The sequence below is a fragment of the Alosa sapidissima genome, chromosome 23, assembly GCF_018492685.1.
Source record: "Alosa sapidissima isolate fAloSap1 chromosome 23, fAloSap1.pri, whole genome shotgun sequence".
NCBI lineage: Eukaryota > Metazoa > Chordata > Actinopteri > Clupeiformes > Clupeidae > Alosa > Alosa sapidissima.
The window spans coordinates 5,297,904-5,322,583 of NC_055979.1; the positions used below are offsets into that span (position 1 = coordinate 5,297,904).

Here is a 24,680-nt window from a genome sequence, read left to right on the forward strand (position 1 = left end):
CAAAAACCATGCCAAGTGTATATGACCCTTTCTCTCTCTCTCTCTCTCTCTCTCTCTCTCTCTCTCTCTCTCTCTCTCTCTCTCTCACTCTCTCTCTCTCTCTCTCTCTCTCTCTCTCTCTCTCTGCCCCCTACTCATTTCACATACCCACTCTTTCTACTTCACATTCCTCCTTCACTCTCTCTTTCTCCACACACACACACACACACACACACACACACACACACACACACACACACACACACACACACACACAAAGTGGCATAATTTATGCTCAACTCAACCCAAACCCTACCCCACTTCCAGGATGTGCACAAAAGTACGAGACCTCGCCCGTAACCCAACCCAACCCAACCTTTCCCTGCCCCCATCTCATTCCCCCTGTACTCCACCTCTCTGCTCACCTTCCCCCAGCTACTCCACTACTCCACAGGCAAGAGTGGGGCTGGCGGGGTTTCCCCAGACAGCTTCCAGGGGCTCTCCCCTGGTTCTACTTCTGTTCCTTCCCTGGTCGGGCTCTTGGCCCGCTGGGCTCCCGTCCACAGTCTAGACAGGAACGGCTGAGTAATGCGCCAGTCCAGCCGGATGGCCGTTCGCTCTGAACCGGCGGAGGTCCGGAAAATTCCCCAACCAACCCCAATTTAGTTCTTTTTGTTCTTTTTAAATGTTTTTTTAATGTGCTGTTCTCACTGTCTTGATATAAGTAGGCTGTGTTTTGTAACGTCTGTAAATTGTGTGTGAACATTATCATTGAGAACGTTTGTCTTTGTCTTGTTTTAAGTGCATGTGCAGGTCAATATCCATATTAGTACTTCAGGCTGTCTGTGAATATTCCATATTTTTGTTCCTATCTCTGTGTTACTGTGTGTATCTATGGTCTGTGTGTCTGTGATTGAGTGTGTGTGTGTGTGTGTGTGTGTGTGTGTGTGTGTGTGTGTGTGTGTGTGTGTTTGTATGTGCGAGAGACTGAGTGCCTGATCCACCACGTGCAGGCACATGTGAGTCTGAAGTGTGTGTGGGTAATGACTCGACCTGAAAGATTTCCCTCTGAACCCAAAAACTCCCTCCCCATTAGTCCAGCTTTCTTCCTGAAAGCCCATGGGGTGAGAGATGTGAAAGAGAACAGCCTATTCTGACTGCAGTGGCTTTAGACTCTCCAACCAGCATGCCAATGTGACCAACAGAGCAGCCCCTTTACTGCTGCATTGTCTTATATGGATAAGAGATTGCTTTAGGTCATTATGTCATCCTTCGGCAGAGGTGGGCAATGTTGACAGTGAAATTATGACTCAGGGAGTTCTGCATCAGGGAGCCAAGAGAAGTCATGAATTAAGATGCCTGTGTGATTCTGAAAAAGTCCAGCTAGGGAAGAAATGGACCCTCGTCTCCTTTTCTGGAATCTTCTTTTATGAGGGAGCTCTTTTCACCACTTACTAAACTTGAGCCCTGTTTTACTGGGCTGCTCGGCAATGATTGTGAAATCTCCTCTTTGCACGCTCTCTTTGTCTTCGGTTCTATGTCTATTTGTCTGTACACAAACATATGTTCTTAATAATAGGCATTTTATATAATCCCTATTTCCTCTTATTATACACTTTGTTCATTTGTCACTGCAATCCCCACAGTGTACACATGATCATTTTCTATTTATTTGATTTATACTTTTATCAGGTGAGTCCTACTGAGATCTTAAATCTCTCAGTCAGATAGTTTCTAGCTAATGATTAAACTTATGGGATACACAGTGGTTGTTAAGTGGGAAAGATAAAATATGCTCACATCATTCATGTGGTTTTAAATTTCTGCTCTTATTTGAAACATGTGTGTAGATATTTATTCATGAAGAAAGACCTGAAATCACATTTCAAGTGCTTTATAAACCAATGTCTATGGGCTATTGCAACCTAAATAAAAGTTGTTGACTGACTGGAAAATGAGTGAATGACCTTGTTGTATGTGTGTGTGTATGTGTGTGCCCGTGTGCCCAAACACTCATATGGGTGAGTTTGTATGTGTGCTGACTGTGTGTTGGCAACTTAGCGTGCAATGTGTATATGTGCAGTTTTGGCTGATCTGAGTCATCGCTGAATACCTGCATGTCTCCTCATCAGGTGAGGAAGCGGTTGCCATGACAACGGCAGGTGAGGGCGGTTGACGTGACAGTGGGTCTTTGTGGCGTTGTGGCATCAGGTAGGGCTGGACGACCAGGATGAGACCGCCGGCTGTGGTCAGCAGGGGAAACGGTGATGATGACACAGTGACGCTTGGGGTGGGGTGAGTGAGTGTGTGTGTGTGTGTGTGTGTGTGTGTGTGTGTGTGTGCAGCAAAGATGCACGTACGTCCCAAACTCGACTACGTGAGTAAGAAAGCTGTGTCACCAGCACCACAGGTACTCAAATACAGACATGGGCGCATACACACACAAAACACACACACATACTCATACAGACATATTTTTCATATGAATACACTGTTTATATGCACAGTTGCTGACTAGCATTATGCACTCTCAGTCCAGAACAATTTTGCATAGAGGTGTTTATGTCTGTGTGTGTTTGTGTGTGTATGAATTCATCTGTGGTTTGATGTACTTACTCATGATTAATTAATGATGGTAATAAACAAGCTTTAAATTATTTTAATGTTTGTTCACTTGAATCATAGGCAGATGCCAGAAAAAAAAAGACACAATACCCCAATATCTTACATGCAATGTCATGAAAAGAAATACTCTCTCCAAACAAACAACCACACACACACACGCATACACACACACACACACACACCTACACACACACCTACACACACACACACACACACACACACACGCATACACACACACACACACACACACACACACGCATACACGCACACTCATCAACTTCATGATGTGCCTTCACACTGACAGCTGCCCCATCATGAGTGTCTGAGCGAGTAGGATGTCCTCCAGGAGACTGGCACGTCCATGGCAAATACGGCACCTCCGTGCTGGCTCGTCCTCAGCACCCCAACATGGAGGATTAGGCCTGATGGCTTCCTATCGGCCGATCACCAGCATGAATCAGGAGAGGGCTGCAGTTTCACATGGATCGCAGATTCTGACCATGCGTGTGAAACACAGTAACTGTGAGTCTATTTGGTGCAGGTGGATGTATAAATAAATATATGTGAGATGGTGAGGCAGTGATGATAGATCTGATGACAAGTAAACCCTGAAGTGTGCTGTCCATGATGTCATTTCCTTTTTGTTCTCATTGTGTGCATTAAACATGAGGAAAGAGAAACACTGTATATCCTTGTCAGAGTGATTTCCTGCCGATATACAGGATCTATTAGAGGGGGTATTATGTGTTTGTGGGTGTGTTGTGCGTGTATTTGTGAGTGCATCTGTCCAAAAAAAGACAAAATGGAAAACACAACTCCTCTTCACACTCTGAGAACACACACACACACACACACACACACACACACACACTCACTCTCTCTACCCACATGGTCACTTGACTAGTCTTTGATCAAGTCTGCAACCTTGCAGGGAAAAGCAAACAGTTGGTGTCACACCTCCGTGCACAATGAGATCCTTTGGGGCCAGTCGCTTCGTCACGGCGGCCCGAGTTCACACCCTCCGCGTCGGTCAACACTGGCTTAGGTCAGTGTGGTCATCGCTCGTTCATGGCTAATGTAAAGTCTAGGGGAAGGCCAGAGAGCAAACATGAGAAGGCCGCACGGGACAGACGAGAAAGATGCAACGATGACAGAAGGGGCAGGAGAGGATGGAGAGAATAGAGAAAACGGAGAGGATAGAGAGAGAATTACAAGAAGAAAAGAGAAGACAGTTAGATAAGGAAACAGAAAGAGAAAGGGAATAGAGTATACAGGAAAAAAAGAGAGTTGGAAAGAGAAAGACAGATAGAGTGAAAAGTGAGATGGAGAAAGATAAGAGTTGAGAGAGGGAAAGAAAGAGGGGCAGAAAGACTAGGAGATGAGGTAGGGAGAAATAGAAGGGAGAGACAAAGAGAAGAAAGAGGGGGAAGAGAGAGGGGCAGAGTACAGAGGAAAAAAGGGGAAGATCAATGAACGAGAGAAGGCAAGGTGTCATTAAGTGTTAATTGCTTTCTTTTGATTCTCGAGGCCTTTCATGAAAGCCCTGTGAAAACAAAGCTGCCAAGTCAAGAGGCCATCATCCCATTTGCACCGCTGCCTTTGGATGTTTATTCAATTACACAGCCAAAACGAAAACATCATCTGTCACTCCAGCTTTTTCACCGATTGATTACAGTAACATCACACTATGGAACAAGTAAATAGCCATTCTAAAGAGTTTATCATTCAAACAGACAGGACTCATATAGATGCTGAGCAAACATGGTTCTTCATGGCTGTTTTTGCACCCAAGCTTCCATAGAAATTTAGAGAAAGTTTGAACAAAGCAGAAACATGATTGCAAAAAAAGGCAAATGAACATCGCCAGGGATGTATGGCTAAACGCAAGTAAACGCAGTTTATCCACCTCTGAAATGTCAGAAATAGAGTTTATCCACCTCTCAAAAGAGTTTACTCACCAATTGTAACTTTTGACATTCAAAAATCACACTGTATTATCCACATGCACGATATGTACACTCTAGGAACCATTAACAGTAATACCACTGATATTGTTATAAACATTGGACAATAACCTCCACCATCATCAAACATGTTCTGAAAGATCCGATACTGCACGTCACAGTCCACCTCACAGAATTCATAGTTTACCCACCTCTTATTTTACCACTACATCCCTGAACATTGCCATATATGGTTATTGCCAAATCCCAGAAGTATACTAAACAAAACTACAGTGAAAGCTCTTCAGAGTGTCCCTGGATGATCAGCTTTAATCATCACTGAAGGAGAAAACAACATGGAAGAGGAAGAAAGTGGACTCCAATGGAATCTTATTATCATCCTTGTTCTCTCTGTGCTGTCTCGCCCCCTGCCTTGTGAGCACACACAGATCTGAAGAGCACGGCTCGTTTTATGACTAAACACTCTCAGGGAAGTGCTCTTGCAGCCAGCTGTCTTACTCTCCGGGGCTGTGTATGTGTTTTTCCCCACTGTCGTTGCTGTTACCATGCCAATGCGGTCCGACTGCACTCACATGAACAGCCGTGCGAGAAGACTCACATGTCTGAAGGCTCAAATGAGTTGAGCAAAGTAAACTCTGACCCTCTGATTGCGAAGGGACCACTCAGTGTTCGTTCAGTAGATGAACTTGGCTTGATGACAACATCACGATAACTGCTTAGATCTGTTTGCTGCAGGTTTTCTTTTCTTGCAAGATTGGTATGATGCTGAAAGCAGCTACTGCAGGAAATGTAATAATGATACATTTTGTGTACTTGCATAGCCAAATAGCCATTGCATTCATTTGCATGCAAATGAATGCAATTTTTTTTTTTCTCCTCGGATTTCGAAGAATGAAATGTTTTGGTCCAGTTCGCCTGAGAAATGGACTCCAACCAAAAGTCCACTCCAACTAAAAGTGCATCACAAAAGTGATTTGGGGTTAAGTTTAGACTTGCTACGTTTTACAGCTGTGAAACAACAGGCAGCCAATGTCAAAATGCATGACCAATCAGTCTGCTGCTTGTCTTCCAAGGGTTTACTATAAATGTTTGTGAAGTACCAGTATTCCGGTATTAAAGTACCAGTATTCCAGTATTAAAGTTGTTCTGGTGTCTGGCAAACATCAGTTTGTATCATCTACCAGGAATGCTTTGTTCAATAGATCACAGACTCCCAATTTGAACAAAGTCAAAATCCCCACCACAGATATTACTGTATAACCAAATCAATTCATCTGATGATCTTCTAACTCAGAGTTAAAGTGAGCCTGCATGTGAGTCTTCTGGAGGATCCTGGGTCAGGGGAGTGTGTGTGAAGTTATCACAGGTATAAAGTGTATTATGTAAGGTTACATCACATAACATTTTGAACTGAAAAGGGTGTGTTGCATTCTGTTCTGTCAAGAGCTAGTAATTATGAGCTGAGTTATGATGGAAAGCGATGCACTTGCTCAATTAATTTGAGATTGTGAGTGGAATAAGATTAAATGAGAGAGAGAGAGAGAGAGAGAGAGATAGAGAGAGAAAAAATCTCTGTGCAAGTTACAGTAGTAAAAAAGATACTGATGGTGGACATCCTCAAGACTGATATACCAATAGGACAAAAAAAAAGATTTTGTCATGATTTTTCATCATCATCTCCCTTAAGCATCAGCCAAAAGTAGAGACAGTGTCCACCAGCCCTCCCCCCTTGGAGTCACTAGATGAACCAACCCACAATCCACTCTCCCAACCAGGAACAAAGAAGAACATGCTAAGATGCATGATGCTGCAAGAGCATGTAGACCCTGTTTAACCTTGCTGGTCTTTTGGCACAACAGGAGATTCGTCCCTCCTGTTGCTGATGGTCATGGGTGTGGATGTGTGAGAACATCTCCTCTATCTTCCTCCTCCTCCTTCTCTCCTCCTCCAGGCTGTCAGAGGGATGTGCCAGCTGGCACGATGAGGCAAGTCGGGGAAGTGAGGGCCAGGGAACATGGAGCAGATGGACCTGAGGCGCTGGGTCCAACCCCCTCCTCCAGCCCCCGTAGAGGTCAGAACCACCTCCACCACCCACGGCGCCAAGCACCCAGGAGAACTACGCCAACTCTCTGGACCAGACAACGTCAGACACATGCCCTGGAACACGACCCGAGGGGGGGGGGGGGGGTGAGATAGAAACATAAAAAGAGTTGCCAGAGAGAGAAAACAACAGTGAAGGAAGGAAAGATGAAAAAAAGAGATGGTGAGATAGTGGGTATAGGGGAAGAGAAGTGCTGTTTTGTCATGACAAGCCGCTCGTTATCTCAAGGGGATTTGTTGCTGTTGGCTTTTTATCCCTAGCTATACAGGCTGTCACCAGGAAGCTATCAATTTCCAAGAATGAAAATAAAATGCAAAAATAGTCAAATTAAGTGACCACTCACAGACAGAGCCTGTGGCTTGGCCAGATTGCGTTGTTATTATAGCACTGCCTGTTATGACAGATTCAGCAATAGACCGAAAAGTACAGGGTCTATATTTTATCTGAAATGGGTCTCTGCTACAGAGATTAAACCTTCTTCAACAATAAAAAAAATTCTGGCTTTAAATACTGTATACAAATTCAAAAGTAAAATACGTAAAAAACATGTATTTCATATATCTGATTTTATTGCATGCTGCTTGATTCACTGCATTATTGATATGCAGAAGTAACTGCGCAAGTGTTTACTGAAATAAACTGTCAATGCAATGTGTGACATACCACACCCATGGATAGAAAATCTCTGCATTTCTGTTATGTTTGAAATACTGCCCCTTGTGGCTATTATGTGAAATGCAACACTGTATGAGACAAAGGAGAAAAGGAGACGGAGGCAGATGGAGGAGGATGTATGTAGCAGATGACTGACAGGACGTGGACGGTCTGGCCTCTTACTTCACTGTAACAAAAGTATTGGATATCATTTATCCCACAGTTACAGGAAATATGGCAAATTACACTACTGCGTGGAAAGGGCTGTTTTCTGGCCTAGATGATTAATAGAAAATTGCATAATACCTGATCGTTGATATTGCTTGCCCTCTACCTTAGTAACTGTATCGATTTTAGATCATGATTGTATCATATAATATAATCTCACTTAAAAAATAAACAAATTACCACCACAATACACCAATAGACAGATAACTCTAAATAAGTCTGATTCCGTTTTTAAAAATAGAAAGTAGAAATCAGTTGACTCTTGTCATGAAAACAGAAAGACAATCCTGCTAACATAACATAACATAACATAACATAACATAACGATTCTTGAATTTCCCCTGGGGATCAATAAAGTATCTATCTATCTATCTATCTATCTATCTATCTATCTATAACACTCATCTGACTGTGATTGTATGCACACATTTCACTGATGCTGGATGTGTGTGTGTGTGTGTGTGTGTGTGGGTGTGTGTGTGGTGTGTGTGTGTGTGTGTGTGTGTGTGTGTGTGTGTGTGTGTGTGTGTGTGTGTGTGTGTGTGTGTGTGTTTCACCACTGGCTGTGTATCCGAGGCCCATAGACTGATCCCATTTCACCAGTCCCGGTTTGACCATAAGACGGAGGCTGAGGTCATGTCTGAGCCCTGGCTCTTTTCACTCACCCTGCCGGGCTGCTTAAAGATAGGCACAGTACATGTGCTACAAATACAGATTAACCAAGGTCTTATCAGCCAGTTGAACTTGGGTCACAGACCTAGATCGTTTTCAGTGAAATTTCGAGCTGAGTCACCGTTAGCCTCCACATAGAAGCTGCCTCCTTAAATAAAACATACTGCAAGTCGACATGTTGGCAGACATGAAACATGACTTAGATATGGGCCTGCAAGAGTATGGTTAGTTTAACATTAAGGAGTAATCTTAGTGACAGCAACAATCTGCACATTTTTTCTGTGGGAAAGTTAGTCCAGGAGAGTACATGCTTATGTCTTTCCCCTTCTTTTTCAGCACTAGGCTGAGTTACAGGAACCGTACTGTGCCCACTAAGTGCCAACCACCGTGGCCCTCTAAAGACATGAGTGTACATCTATATCTACATAGAAGCGCACATGGTTCTAGGACGATTGTTGTACTATTTTCATCATACTGTATGTGTGGCCTCTTTAATGCACATATCTGTCAACATGCTAACATCGATGAAACATGATTTAGATAAGGCACTGCATGTTCAATTTAGTGATAAGAAGTAGTGTAATAACAACGTGATAAGATCCAGCCCAATCCCAGCAGACATCTGAATGTCTGTTTCCACATCTGGATCATTTTTTGGCTAGTGGAAATTTTTATATTGTTGACGGGAAGCTGCTCCTGGAGAAAGCCATATATACTTTGATTCATCTCTCATCTATCAAGCTTAAGGAAGTGATTCCTCACCCTCCAGAATCGGTTATTGGCCCAGTACCAGGCGGAGTTACAGGAACCAGTGCTGCCTTGTGCCCACTAAGTGCCAACCACCGTGCCCCTCTAAAGACCCGTGAGTCAATGGGGTTCTGGTCTGACATGAGGCTTGGGGTTTTATCTTTTTTATGTAATCTCTTTCAGTAAAGCGCCTGGCCACCACAATTACGTCTCAAGCTGTCATATGTCCGTGGCCTCCGCACAGCTGTGAAATTCATCAGTGGCCTGGAATATTTGGAAAGAAAATATCGGTACAACCGGAGCCTCCATGGACAAATATGAGTCATGAAAGACCCATGTTTTTTGTCTCTATGACTTACACTAATTTAATTGTCTGGCCGGGTGTTATGCTAGAGAGTGGAAAGCTTGTAAAGTGTTTTAGTTTGCAGAGCCTTGTACTTGTCAGACATAAACAAAATGCGGGGACTATATAGAGTCTGCATGCACACACACAGACATAAACACACACAAACAAAAACACACACACCTTCACACACAAACAAACTCTCTCCCTCTCTCACTGGCTTAGAAATAGGCCTATCTCTTCAGACAGAGCCATCCTGCCGCACACAAACACTCTCAGTCGCCCCATCACTTCAATGCTCCTACATCTGTCTTTTCCATTGATATCTACTCTTCCCCTCACATTGCTCTCTCTCTCTCTCTCTTTTTTCCTCTCTCTCTCTCTGTCTCCCCAAGCTCTCTCCACCTCCTCTCTCTGTGCATTGCCCCCCCCTTTTCACACCCACACTAAAAACGTACCCACTCATTCACAAAATCCCTCACTCGCTTACTTACTCAGGTGAGTGGTGGTGGTGGTGTGTGTGTGTTGTTGTTGTCTGAGAGACAAAGTCCTCCATGAGTCAGCTGCAAAAAAAAAAAAAAAACGTGCGTACACACGACTGATCCTGACTCAGAGCGACAGTAAGCCAGTGAGGTCACTGCACTGGGCACAGACTCCTGTCCGGACGACAGAGGAGGAGGAGGAGGAGGAGGAGGAAGAGGATGTGGAGGAGGAAGACCAGTGGGCAGAGGAGTGACACTAAAGACTCCCTGGTGGTAGTTTTCTCCCCCAGTGATGCAGCTTTCATAACATCCCAGATGTATGCATGTGCAGAATAAACGGTCAGTTCAGCAGCCATCACCCCTGCAAGCCTCCCAGAGGACCTCTCTGCTGGCCAGAGCTTATGTAACAATACAAATATGCTCCTTCATGACATGGCGGCTGGTAGACATATAAATTAAATACGATTAAGTGGAGAGCTACTCCCTTGAGCCGGTCCCTGAAAGCCTGGGGAGTGAACTTTTCCCCTTGGCGTATGATAGAACACAGATGCCCCCTGACATGACAGGGCCGGTGGTGGACGACTCTGTTGGGAAAAAAACAGCACTACTGTTTACAATCTTGTTTTGGCAAATGTCTTTAAGAGGATCACAATTTAGCATGCATCCTACACTAAGGGCTGTTATTACCCATGTATTATTACTGTATACTGTCAATACAGGCCATGTGTGGTACTTACTGTATTTGATTTACGAATGAAGCGTACTTATTGTGCCAGTTTATGTTATTACTTGGAGTTACGTCTGGATTTGGTGTTAATAATATGCAATAATTGTTGATTATACAAGAAGCACATATTATAAGATAGTTAAGTACACTGTAATTAAGATACTTTAAGGGAACCCAGAAAGAGTACCCAGGGTATTTCAGAAACCCACAAAAAAAAACATTACACTGAAAATAGTTACGAATGAAAAATATAACACAGTTGTGATAGCTGGATAGTATGTAATTGAAAGACATGCAAATTGGACGTTTTAAAAGTCAGATGTTTTTTCTTTTAAGTAATTCCTGGGTAAACCCAGCCCGATCTGCCGGCGATTTCATAAAAGATTGAGCTTGGTCTGGTGATAGCCAGACTAGAAATTTCCCCCTCCTGTTATAAAAACTCTCATTTGGAAGACTAACCATGACCTTGTGTGTTTCATTTGTTTGGATAAGTTTAAAAGCTCTGCATTTTAAGATAGAGTATTTGACATCCTATGTAAAAATTAGCCTCCAGAAATGAGATAACATACGTTGTTGGATTTGAGCCTTTGGTCAGGAATGCCTCTTCTGTTTCTGACTGGAAAAAGTTTTGCAACCTTCTCCAGACAGCAAGTCACTGTCTGCCCATGGTATAGACATGGTTGCCTCCATGGTAACATCCTTGTAAATGCACATGCCCAAAGCACATTTGCAGATGCTTAAAAGCCCACTGTAATGAGTATTGATGTGCAGATGTCATCTAAAATAAGAATGGAAAGTTGCACAACTAGCAGAAAGGAAACTCATATGTCATCCAAAGATATTCACTCAAATGGAAATGGAGATAATGCACAATTAGCTTCTTCTCTTTAATCAGCTCATCTCTCAGATTTATGTATCAGACAGGAAAATCGTTTTTAGTTCTAGTTTTTAAATTTTATGCGTGCCCTAAATCTACATTCACGTCTCTACCTTGAAACACCTAATTGTACATTTTACTTCATTCTTAAGCCCTCTTTTTTTATCATAAGAGGAAGATTGTCTGCCACAAGACAATTGTACTGGATACCATTTAAAGTGCAATATTTATAACATCTGTTATTAGTGTTGGTCAATAATACTTCTACTGATGTCTTATGATTCATAAACACAAATGTAATTTCTTCATTACAACTGTTAAACTGTTAAAAGTATCGCTGCTTCCAATTCACTTACAGTAATGATCAGTATCCTATGCACATCCAGTAAGAGGTGTTCCTCGACCCCCTGCGAGGAAGAGTCAGGTTAGTGAGACTGACGCACACCAAAGCGTGGGTTGTGGGACGGCCCCTCTCCATCCGCGCGTCCAGAGAGCCAAATAAAAGCGCCTTCCAGCTATTCACTCGACCTAATACGGCTGCAGTCTGGTGGAGGTTGAGGAGCCAAGAGAAGGCAGCAGGGGGATAAACCGAGGCCACCATTTGACAAAGCCTCCATTACATTCTTTCCTCCGGTCCAGCACATTTGAACAGAAATAGTGGAGAGTAAATTCAAGTAAACGAAGTCACTTATAAATTGAAGAAAATGACGAGGGGTCCTGTGACAGGACTATTGGTGGCGCTGTGCATAGGCACAGCGGTCCATTGTCTGCCCAAGACTTCGGAACGAGCAAAAAGAACGACCCAGCAACAAGTTATCCCCGAGATGGATGACCCGTCGACCGTTCCCCACTCCTCATGTAAGTTGGTCTGTGTTATGTGAGAATCCGTGAAAGACATAATAACCATTGGCATCCGAGTGTAATTTAGACAGATTCAGGATTCTTAAAATTAGCATAGCCTACATTTAATATGTAGATTGTTGTATATTATGCAGTTGTAGATCTTAATGTAACACAATTGTCTATAGTCATTCGAATTTAATTAGCCTTTTTGTGTCATACGTAGGCTATCCAAATGAGCATTGGTTATGAAGCTAATCGCTGTACTATTCAAGCTCGTCCGAATAAACGGTGAAGAAGTTTATTGTGTGCATTCACCTTTTCCCTATAGCCCAATGCACGGATAGCGGTCGTGTTTATAGATTAAACGACCAATGGGAGCGGACATATCTGGGCAACACACTGCTCTGCACTTGTGAGGGTGCTGCAGGAATTAAATGCGTATCCAAGCCCGCAGGTGAGGCAACCTGTATGTCCTGCTGTAGCCCGTCCGTGTTCATCTCACATTTCAGAAACCCATAAAAAAAAAACATTACACTGAAAATAGTTACGAATGAAAAATATAACACAGTTGTGATAGCTGGATAGTATGTAATTGAAAGACATGCAAATTGGACGTTTTAAAAGTCAGATGTTTTTTCTTTTAAGTAATTCCTGGGTAAACCCAGCCCGATCTGCCGGCGATTTCATAAAAGATTGAGGTTGGTCTGGTGATAGCCAGACTAGAAATTTCCCCCTCCTGTTATAAATACTCTCATTTGGATGACTAACCATGACCTTGTGTGTTTCATTTGTTTGGATAAGTTTAAAAGCTCTGCATAGATTGTTGTATATTATGCAGTTGTAGATCTTAATGTAACACAATTGTCTATAGTCATTCGAATTTAATTAGCCTTTTTGTGTCGTACGTAGGCTATCCAAATGAGCATTGGTTATGAAGCTAATCGCTGTACTATTCAAGCTCGTCCGAATAAACGGTGAAGAAGTTTATTGTGTGCATTCACCTTTTCCCTATAGCCCAATGCACGGATAGCGGTCGTGTTTATAGATTAAACGACCAATGGGAGCGGACATATCTGGGCAGCACACTGCTCTGCACTTGTGAAGGTGCTGCAGGAATTAAATGCATATCCAAGCCCGCAGGTGAGGCAACCTATATGTCCTGCTGTAGCCCGTCCGTGTTCATCTCACCTCCGCTAATTATTTGTGGTCATCGTCTCGCCTTCTAACTCACTACATACATTGATGAAATGACTTACTTTACCGTGGTGAAACATGATTGGGGGGCTAATTTCTCATTTCAGTCATTGATATTAATTTAGAGGTCTTCACACTGGAGCACGAACTAATTGGGGGAATGAGTGTATTTGTGCGCTCCACTGCGGTGGGTGCGCGCTACAATTCCGTATGGGATCCGTACGTAATATACGTACGTAACGTACGTTAAATGTGCGTATGCCGTCTGATCTATCTTCCTATGCCCCCTGCAGCTGAAGAGACTTGTTATGACAAAATTAACATGCGGACTTACCAAGTCGGAGAGACGTACGAGCGTCCCAAGGATGGCATGATCTGGGACTGCACATGTATCGGTTCCGGAAGGGGCAAAATCAGCTGCACAATAGCCAGTGAGTTCTACAACCATTTTGGTTACTTGTTGCATACAGTGGGGTTGAAGGATATGCTATTAACGAGTATTGACGCTTCTCAGACCGTTGCCATGAAGGAGGGAACTCGTATAAGATTGGTGACACTTGGAGAAGGCCACACGACACTGGAAACTACATGCTGGAGTGCGTTTGCCTCGGCAATGGAAAGGGAGAATGGACCTGCAAACCAGTGGGTGAGTCATACTTTCAAACAATTCTGCTTTGAGTGAATAACTGCACCCAAATTGTGAAGCAAACTCAACAGAAGGACTAAAGTTCACCAGGTTTTTCTCCGAGGTAAGCAATTCGCCATTGCCGAACAAATATTAGGCTACAGGACAGTGATTCACAGCAAACCAAGTTCAAGTTGTCAAACAAATGTGTTGGTCCAGTTGTCTTTTTAGTCTCTGGTTGAACATTGATTTGACTGCAGTAACGGTAATGTACAGTATGTGACACTACCCCTGTGTCAACAAACCTGTAGCCCACAAGTGATAAATTGAAATGCTAACAGATTTTCAGTATTTGGTCATCCTGTTCTGGGACCGTTTTCAGTGTGAGTTTGTTACTGGAACTCTAAACCTCTGGTTATTCTACAGCGGAACGTTGCTATGACAATGCTGCGGGATCCTCCTATGTGGTTGGTGAGACTTGGGAAAAACCTTACCAGGGCTGGATGGTAGTGGACTGCACTTGCCTCGGAGAGGGCAACGGCCGCATCACCTGCACTTCCAGAAGTAAGACTCAGATCCAGTGATTTTCCATCTGATTGGTTGATCCACAGCTGCCATCATTTTTGCATGTAGAATTTTCAATTCCAGTCCAGTGACATCTGATCTCAGAGCAGTCAGAGAGAAAATACGAATGAGGTCAGGTCTCCCCCCACTCTCTCCCCAAAACCACAGGCTCTTAAATGTGAGGTGGTGCTGTGCTGTGCTCAAGCAGCAGGGCGATCCTGTTTCTCATCAAGTTGTTATATGCTATTACAGCCTAACCCCAGTGGGCAAATGCAGCTCTCCACCTGGGCTGGGGGAACAGACCCCCTTTCATAGAGCAAAACCACTGGGTCAGAATGGCCTTTTAAGGCCTGGAGTCTGTCTCCTTGGCTTGACAATACATAGACATAAAATAGTATAATAGTCAGTCAGTCTATTTATAGAGTATAGATAGTGGTGTGCCTTCTAAGCCTCTGTTTCAGAAGCGTTTGAAAAACAGTGGTTGTTAGTTGAAGTTAAATGGGTCAAATTCTTGACGAGAACAGCAATCAAATGCATTGTGTTGACACAATACTATAGCCAGGTCCCTTGCATTATCCTGCAAGCATGCAGGCGTTACGCCCTTGTGACATCATCAGCACAGCTGTATGAGGCTGGAGCATGAAGTGGAAAATGACAGCATGGACGCTGAACGATTATCATTATCGGAGGAGAGGGGAGGGAGGGGAGACGCCATTAAGTGCATGGCAAGCTTCCTAAAACCGTTCCTGTTTGCAGCTGTAAACGTCATGTTCTGATAGTTAAATCTGGAAAGACTGGAGGCAGAAAAGAAAAGGGAAAAAGGCTTTCACTGGGGCCGTGAGCATGAGTTAAAATGAGTGAAAATATGTTTATTTGAAATAATTTTGCAATTTTAATAATACATTTGTATTTGCTGTAACTACAGCTTCAACATCTCATCACATTTTGGAAATTCTAGAGACATTTCGTCTTCTTGACATCATGAAATGTAACCGTGATGCAATTATTAGTGTTGTGTCCTGATTAAGATTGGCAACGTCCTCTCTGTTTCCTCAGACCGTTGCAATGACCAGGACACAAAAACCTCCTACCGCATCGGAGACACCTGGACCAAGACAGATGCCCGTGGACACACCCTGCAGTGTCTGTGCACTGGAAATGGCCGCGGCGAGTGGAAGTGTGAGAGGCACACCACTGGTCAAGCTACCGGTGAGTTCCAGACACTTTGGGAACGCAATCTAATCAGACAAACCCTCCACAATGGCTGTCAGAGCTGTTTAGTCGGGTCCGTTATCCCAACAGTAGGTTTCTAACAGTGTGGTTTCTGACACTGTATACTGTTATGCTAACTGTAACCTTACATAGCTTACTGACCTTACTTACTCTAACTGATAATGCTTCTTTCCTCCTCGTGTCTGTCGCACATCTGGCTCAGCTGGCGCAGTGACCCGAGTGGGCCCAGTCGTGTACCAGCCCAACGCCCTGCCTGAAGATCCCATCGAGGGCACATGCACATCCCAGTCGGGGGTCACCTACTCCGTGGGCATGCGCTGGATCAGGACCCAGGGCAGCAAGCAGATGCTGTGCACGTGCCTGGGCAACGGAGTCAGCTGTGAGGAGTGGGGTAGGTGCTGCATAGGAGAGAGACAAGGAAGCCTGGGAAATGTAGTATGAAGCAGTCAAAATGTCCTTGGCAGTTTAGGGAAAATATGGGAAACATAAGTGTGTTGTAGTCAAGGAGGATTCTTCCTCATAAAGTAATATAGTTAAGTAGTATAGTAGTAATTTACTATAGTAGCATGATATACATATCACTTTTGGTGTCTGAAGTGAAGATTTTCACCAAGGGAGACAAGAAGCGGTGAGTTTCTTTTCTAGGACGCCATTTTGAAAGTGTCTCCCTCTTGTGTGCCTTGTTATTTCACAGAGGGTCAGTCTCAAGTGTACGGCGGGAACTCGGACGGTAAGCCCTGCGCCTTCCCCTTCGTGTTCAATGGAAGGACCTACTACTCGTGCACCTCCGAGGGCCGCTCTGACGGTCAGCTGTGGTGCAGCACCTCCTCCGACTACGACACCGATGCCCAGTACTCCTTCTGCACTGAGAAGACAGGTGAGGACCTCTACTGAATTACCTACAGAAACCAGACTGCCTTCGTACAGTAATGGTGTTGACTTCAAGCAACGAATATAAAGATAAAGAATGATCTCATGACATGTTATCAGTTTCTAACTTCACTTCTATGGCACTGTTCTTCAATTCAATAACACAGAAATGGATTCTTTGTCTTACACCGTCATGATCAGACATGATCGGTTCACCTGCTGTAAGCATGGATAGAGGAAGGTTTGTTATGCTGATAAGCTATATGTTGCCATCTTGTCTTCCAGCTGTGGTGGCCACCCGCGGGGGTAACTCCAACGGCGCTCTCTGCCAGTTCCCCTTCATCTACAACGGCCGAAACTACACCGACTGCACTGCGGACGGCCGCCGCGACGGCATGAAGTGGTGCGGCACCACCACCAATTACGACGGCGAGCAGAAGTTTGGGTTCTGTCCCATGGCTGGTGAGTCATGCCTTCCATCTGTGGCTGAGTATGAGTGACTGTGACCTTTCTGCTGTGTGATTTAGAGGTGATGCCAGTAGCCTAAATGCTAAGAACTAGTTGGTTGATTTCCTATGAAATGAACTGCCAAAAGGTATGTTTTTGTAGCTAAAATGCTAATTATGGATTGGACAGGAATTTCCTTTAAGAATAACCTCAGGACTTGTTAAATGATGCCATTTGCCATTTTTAAAATGGTGCTATTCATTCATTTCTAGTCACTAAGCAGCCAGTGCATAAAAATGGTTGGTGAGTCAAGTCCCATTGAAAGACATATCCAAAAGCAATTCACAAACCAATTGCTGTTGTATTTTTATTGCTGTTTACAGTTCTGTAACAGTTCTGTAGCTCTGATGAATGCTTAAAGGCTGTGCAGTAGACCCTACCAGTGCAGTGGATGGCCAGTCTGCGCAGTTTGCATGCTTTTTAATGGGCTTTTCAGTGACAGGGCGGCCCTGACCGTAAAGGCAGCTGAGTGTCACGGCCAGGGATATGAGCTCAGACCCACGCAGCCATTAAAGCCAGTGGGCCTGTTTAAGAGCCTGTAATGATTCACCATAACGAGCGTTTGATTTGTGGTAGCGCTGGACACAGGAGTCCTGAGGGATGCCAACTCTTTAGGACGCTGCACACACACATACACACACACACACACACACACACGCAGACACACACACACACACACACACTCTGGCTCTGTTCCAGATAGACAAGGCTCCTAGTTCACATGTTATATACACAGGAGTAACATTGGTAATACGGTAGTTTGACACTCACACTTTCACAATGTCAATGTCATGCAAATGCATACAACCAAATCATCATGTATTTAATAACTATATTTAACTTTGACATTGGCTTAGTGGACATACATACTCAGAATATCAGAGCCTTTGCACATTATTACAGCTTAATGTGACTAGCAACAAAGTTTAGCACATGAACTCAGACATTGATTTCCCCTCACATTTTTGCACTTCTGGTTAGACACAAACTGCATTTTGTTGTCTTTGTACTTGCACTCTGCACAATGACAATAAAGTTGAATCTAATCTAATCTAATCCGAATCTAATCTTGAATTTCCCCTTGACTTGAATTTCCCCTTGAGGATCAATAAAGTATCTATCTATCTATCTATCTATCTATCTAATCTAATCTAATGTGAAGGGTAGCTAGCTACTTTTGTATGTTCCAGTTTAACCTTTGACAGCTTGTCAGTCATTTCACTGGTATTACCCCTATTGGTCCAAACGTCTGAAATGTTGCCACTTGTGCGATGGTTTTATGGCCTGCAACAAGCATACCAAGAATACAAACTTGCACATTTTTATGAAGAATTCCATCTTTTGCTAAATTTATACATTTACCCTTTTACACTTTATCGCACACTTTTGAAATCTAATGTGGCATCTAATAAAGGCTAAATTGGAGACTGTGTGCAGCATGTCTTTCTTAATGACATTGCTGAATTGAGTGGTGTCGCTCCACAGCCCACGAGGAGGTGTGCACCACCAGCGATGGCATCATGTACCGCATGGGCGACGAGTGGGACAAGCGCCACGACGTCCTGGGTCACATGATGCGCTGCACGTGTCTGGGCAATGGCCGCGGTGAATGGAGCTGCACGGCCTACTCTCAGCTCAGAGGTACTCTCACCCATACTCCTATATTTATGTATATGTAAAAATAAAATCAGGTTTATAGGCCAAGTATACTTACGTATACAAGGAATTTGGTCTCTGCAGTTTTCCCACCCGTGAATTAGTGAACACACAGAGCACACAGCGAACACACAGTGAGGTCAAGCACACAATGAGCACACAGTGAGGTGAAGCACACACTAACTAACTAAGTTTAACTTATAGCACCAATACTTTCTTATACAGTAACTGTATGTTGACTTGTTGTGCACTTGTTCACTTACTATGGGGAGATATTCAGACTTATTCATTTAATTGTAATTGTTCTTGCGCTCTTCAGTTGTTGCCTTTCAACTTCTGTGATTGGAAGTGTGGAATGCTATGCATCTCATTTATATAATCTATTACTGATAATTCTACTGTAAGCTGGCCAGTAATGCTGTTTTCTGTTCGTCTCCCATCCAGATCAGTGCATTGTTGACAGCAACACTTATGACGTGAACCAGCAGTTCAGCAAGCGCCACAATGAAGGTTACATGATGAACTGCACCTGCTTTGGCCAGGGGAGGGGCCGTTGGAAGTGCGATGCCATCGGTACGTAGATCACCTAACACACACACACACACACACACACACACACACACACACAGACTTAAAATATGTGTTTTCTAGCGGCTAGGCTGCTTGTTATTCTTCTGCATTTCTTGGCTAGGCTGAGTCTGAGTACACAGCAGCCGTGAGGTTTGTTGTACTTGATTTTGAGACCACAATTTCCTCCAATTCACTGGCTCAGTGAAGGAGAATGAGAGGAAATCGGCCTGTTCTGCCTGTTCTGTCTGGTTGCATTTGCGTTTGGGAAACTGCATGGGGAATGGGGAAGGATGTAGCCCCACATTAAAATGTTGGGTCTGGGCACTCACCGTTCGCAGTGCTCAGTCCGAGGGGCAGGATAATCAGTTGTCTTTCAAATTCCCTCTGCACGCAATAGGACGCAATAGGATATTTGTTTTCAAGTAGCAGGGAATTCAAGCCAAACCGTTGCAACTCTGCCATCAATCATTATGTTAAGCCCACCAAACGACTCTATACACGATTTCAATGTCCTGATTAAGTTTCGATTTCTGGAGCTCACAAGCCAACGGAGAGTTGCTAGACTAGCCCTGTTTTTACATTTGCTGCCGCTAGGGGCGCATCTAGATTTCTAGGCTAGGAAGGATGTGGTGGCTCTAGCCAAAGAAAAAACACCTTATCCCCTTGGCCACACCCATAGACATGCAAAAGCGTAAAGATAAACACACACACACACACACACACACACACAAACAAACACCAAGATGCTATGGAACACATATATAAACATTAAGTTATAATACCATGACATAACCTTGTACCCTCTGTAATTACATCCAGAACCAAATCTAGAACAAAATGTTCTAGATTCTTATTCACTTGGCTATTTCTCTCTTCAAACCCAGACCAGTGTCAGGAGCCTGAGACCAAAGTCTACTACCAGATCGGAGACTCCTGGGACAAAGTCATGCATGGAGCTCGTTACAGGTGCTCCTGCCATGGCAACGGCCTCGGAGAGCACGCCTGTGAACCTCTGCAGTCAGGTGAGAACATCGCTTCGCTTTTTCAGGATTTGCTTGTCTGATAGCCCCGCAAACATACAAATATGTTTGAAAGCTACTGACTGGGGGACAAAGCTTGTTGTGGCTAGGCTGAGAGACAGTAATGGAAGGCAAAAAAAGGATTTTCTGTGAGTCATGCAATGTTTATTTTTCTCCAGGACGATCTCCTTTCACACTAGCTAAACCCCAGCCCCTTCATTACATGCTATTCAGGGGTGTTTTGAATTGAAATGGGGGTTACCATCAACCCTGTGTGTGTGTGTGTGTGTGTGTGTGTGTGTGTGTGTGTGTGTGTGTGTGTGTGTGTGTCAGGGTGCCGTACTTTGATGTTAACCAGATGGAGTTGGGTGTGCGTCGATAGCAGCTCCCACATCTCTAGCTCCAGTGCAAGCATATTAGCAAAGTAAAAATAAACTAAAATAAAATTCATATGACTGGCCTGGACACTTTTTGAGGAATTTTACTGGTTTAGGATTAATTTAGGCCATACCTTAGAGAAGGTCTATCCTCTCTAACTCTAACAGGAAGTCTCTGTAATATAATTGTAATGAATCCCCCATCCAGCACTAGTGTGGAAGGTGTGAGATATCTCTCAGACCAGGGGCTTGTGTCAAAGAAGCCTTGTGGCTTGAGCAAATTGCCAACAGCTGCTCCCCGGGCCAGTCTGGGACAAAAGGAGATTTAAGGACAGCAAAACATGAAGTCCTGGTGTGAGATTTAACACAGGGATCAGACCGGGATGGTCTCCTCTCCTGGGTTGCGAATTGAGCCGAATCAAAAAAAGCTCCTCCGCGGCGCTGACTCAAGCTCATTCCCTTCCTGGGCTCGTCTTGCCGGGTCAAGATGTTCTTCCAACTGGAATTTTTTCCCCCTCCTGTTATTTATTTATTTTTCGTTTGAAGGGTAATTTTATCCTGCACACCTTAGTGTGCTAGTGCACATTCCATCATCCCAGCATTTAGACTAGAGCTCTGCACATTCATACTTTCAAGTGGCCTGAACTACAATACACTTGAAAATGACTAACATGATATACACAATTTTTATATGGCATATGTGATTACCAGAGTAGTTGGTGCTTAAGGTTGGTTCAGTATTAGGATCAGCCATGTGTAATTTTACAGCAGGCTATTAGTTTAAGGACACTTCATATAAATCGGAGCTCAAGCACTGTATACAAGCCTCTTGCATTTCCAAATCCTGCAGAGTGTAGTACATACGTGTGAAATGTAAACAAACCTCCTGTGTACTACAAGGCTAATCTCCTGTTCCATCAGGTGGCCAGGGGCCAGTGAGGGTGATCATCACAGAGGCCGGCACGCAGCCCGACTCCCACCCCATCCAGTGGAACCCACCCCCCTCAGCACACATCATCCAGTACATCCTCAAGTGGAGAGTGGTGAGTGCCTCTCCCTCCACTACTGTTGGTCACGTGTGTATACAAATGATTAATTTGTTATTTGCATTATAGGCCTAGATAATAAGATAGATCTATCTAACCCTAAGATTGATATTTGGAAAAAGAATGTTGAGTTTTACAACTTTTACACATTTCAGTGTGTTTGTATTTCCAGTATACACGCCACTTTCTGTTAATTAAAAAACTTAGTAGGCAAAGACATGATCTTTTACATAGACTCTCCAAACATTAACTGGAAAGTTTGCGCAAGGCAAGGGAACAGGACAGAATTGGCTCCAGCCAAGCACACACAAACAGGCTGAAGTCCTTGAACTTGAGGGTGGCATGCACGGTAAACATGCTTTATGGTCATGACAGAGTGTCCATTTGAGGTCAGCCGTCCCCAACAGTTCCAACACACTTTCCTGTATTAATTGAATGTTTCGTGTTTGCACGTTAAAATTGGAAATCGTGCAGTAAAGATGTGAATGGTCCTTTGAGCTCTCTCGCTCTGAAGGGCTGTTTAAGTTAAGTCAAAATGTAGGAAATGCTTCGGGTAATTGCGCTCAAGCACACAGACTCTGAAGTGGTCGGTGTGTGATTTCACGGGCAGGTTTTCCCTCAGTAACAGCTCTGGTTGTTTATTTGCATAGTCCAAGGGGAATGGCCATAGGTCTCCTGCTCTCGTTTTTTCTGTCTGACTCTTTCATCCTCTCTTTTCTCACTCTGTAACATCTGCTGTAGTCTGTCTCCCACTCTCTCTCTCTCTCTCTCTCTCTTTCTTTTCCTCCTCCCCATGGTTATGAAAGGTGTGTTTTTTTCTCCTCTTGAATGCCAGCATGAAAGTTTCCACCTCTGCGATGCCAAGAGGACCATTAAAGCTCTCCTTGCAAAAAAAAAGCATAATTTTATATGACCTCACCCCATTGGCATGTAAACATAATAAAGTTGTGTGATCTTTACCAGTTTTACCAATGAGCATCTGTAATTGTATGTCAAGGCAGCCAATTTCGCCCATAGCACAGAGCAGACTGTTTTATTAGTCATTTGATTTATAATACTATTATATATTTTTGTAATGATTTGGCCCTTTATTGAGAGGACAGGGAATAATAGCCTTGCAATGAGTAGGAGAGAGATTTGGAATGTGGAGGGGGCACATGAGTCCTGATCAGATCTGACCATGGGTCTTCGTGGGCACTCCAGTTGTGTTGTGTGGAACGCCGATTCTGCTCCCCTACACTGTGTGCTCTCTAGAGTTGTTGATACCTGGACCACTATGTTGTTGTCTACAGAAAAACACCCACAGGCCATGGAGGGAGGCTAAGATCCCCGGACACCTGAACTCGTACACCATCTCTGGCCTGAAGCCCGGCCTCACCTACGAGGGTCAGCTCCTCAGCATCCTGCGGCAGGGAGGCCGCGAGGTCACCCGCTTCGACTTCACCACCACCTACGGCACCTGTGAGTAGTCCATTTCACTCCTGTCCATCACTCCCCCTCCTGTCCACAGCTCTCTTCTCCTCCCCTCTATACTGATGATGGGTGTTGTCCTGCTCCAGTTGCCTCTCCTCACACTAAACCCACTCATCTTCGTCCTTCTCAACATTGCTCTCATCTCAACATAGCCTTTTCTCTCCTCTTCTGTCCTCACCTTTCTTGTCTTCTTATTTCATCTTTCACTTCTTCTCTTTCCTCACTCTCCTCTCTTTCCTCTCTTCTTCTTGCCTATCTATCCTTTCCTTCCTTTTCTGTGGTCGGGTCTTGTCTCTTCATCATTGCACCTCCCCCCCTCACCACTTCTTCTCTCCTTCTCCAGTGAACACGGCTGAGGGAGAGACCAGACAACCAACCTCTCCAGATGTGGTGGACATCTCGGAGTCCGTGACTGAGATCACCTCCAACAGCTTCGTCATCTCCTGGGTCTCTGCCTCCGACACCATCTCTGGCTTCAGGGTGGAGTATGAGCTCACGGAGGACGGCTCCACACCCATGACTCTCGGTAGGTGGTGCTTCCTAATGCTAAGTTGTTTTCAACAAACAACAACAACAACAATATACCTCAGCTGTGTCTGTTTGTAAATGTTAACTCGTACATTTAGTTAGCTTAAAGTTGAATATGACAATCTCTTATATATACAATATATTATATATACAATCTCTTGCCTCATAGTATGCCTCATGGACTGCATGTGACCTTAAAGTTAGACAGGCAAGTGTATGGTGAGGAACAGTCTGAGATGCATTGCCACTGAGTGAAAAAGTCGTTGATAACGATATAACTGATATCGTTCCATCTGCAGACCTCCCCAACACACAGAACTCAGTGACCATCAACGACCTCCTGCCTGGTCGCCGTTACAACGTGCGTGTGCATGAGATCTCGCCCGGGGGTGAACCCACTCTCATCCTCACCACCACCCAGACCACCGGTGAGTCTACGCCAGCCATATGACGTCGACATCTGGCAAACATCAAAACACATCTTTGTTCCAGTCATGTTGCAGAACTCTTACTAGAAACCGGTGTTTTGAGCTAGGATGAATTATCCGAGAGATTTGTTGGAGAGCTTGTGCTGGCTATGTCTTCGGGGGGAGAGCTGCTGGATCATAGTGAACTGCTCAGATTATGAGGTTGCATTACTGACTGATGGCTCTCACACCTGTACAGCTCCTGATGCCCCAGCTGAGCACTCTATCAATGACGTTGGAGAGACGGCCATTGTCATCAGCTGGACCAAGCCCCAAGCTCCTATCACTGGTATGTAGCCTACAACTTTC

At 44.1% G+C, this 24,680-nt stretch overlaps 1 protein-coding gene across 16 annotated transcripts in view; it reads left to right on the plus strand.

Moving 5' to 3' along the window:
- Positions 1 to 11,922: 11,922 nt before the first annotated feature.
- Positions 11,923 to 24,680, plus strand: part of fn1b (fibronectin 1b) — a 33,798-nt gene continuing 21,040 nt past the window's right edge. For 9 of the 16 annotated variants that reach the window (XM_042081651.1, XM_042081654.1, XM_042081659.1 and 6 more), the window contains exons 1-18: positions 11,924 to 12,257; positions 12,571 to 12,696; positions 13,257 to 13,382; positions 13,730 to 13,867; positions 13,951 to 14,082; positions 14,488 to 14,625; positions 15,682 to 15,834; positions 16,061 to 16,249; positions 16,553 to 16,735; positions 17,014 to 17,190; positions 18,721 to 18,876; positions 19,336 to 19,464; positions 20,346 to 20,483; positions 21,779 to 21,900; positions 23,196 to 23,364; positions 23,720 to 23,902; positions 24,204 to 24,332; positions 24,571 to 24,660. In XM_042081651.1, coding sequence (XP_041937585.1) covers positions 12,104 to 12,257; positions 12,571 to 12,696; positions 13,257 to 13,382; positions 13,730 to 13,867; positions 13,951 to 14,082; positions 14,488 to 14,625; positions 15,682 to 15,834; positions 16,061 to 16,249; positions 16,553 to 16,735; positions 17,014 to 17,190; positions 18,721 to 18,876; positions 19,336 to 19,464; positions 20,346 to 20,483; positions 21,779 to 21,900; positions 23,196 to 23,364; positions 23,720 to 23,902; positions 24,204 to 24,332; positions 24,571 to 24,660 — 2,632 coding nt within the window. In that variant the 5' untranslated portion in view covers positions 11,924 to 12,103. Of the gene's footprint in view, positions 12,258 to 12,570; positions 12,697 to 13,256; positions 13,383 to 13,729; positions 13,868 to 13,950; positions 14,083 to 14,487; positions 14,626 to 15,681; positions 15,835 to 16,060; positions 16,250 to 16,552; positions 16,736 to 17,013; positions 17,191 to 18,720; positions 18,877 to 19,335; positions 19,465 to 20,345; positions 20,484 to 21,778; positions 21,901 to 23,195; positions 23,365 to 23,719; positions 23,903 to 24,203; positions 24,333 to 24,570; positions 24,661 to 24,680 lie in introns of all 16 variants that reach the window. The other 7 variants (XM_042081653.1, XM_042081665.1, XM_042081660.1 and 4 more) reach the window with 3 other exon arrangements.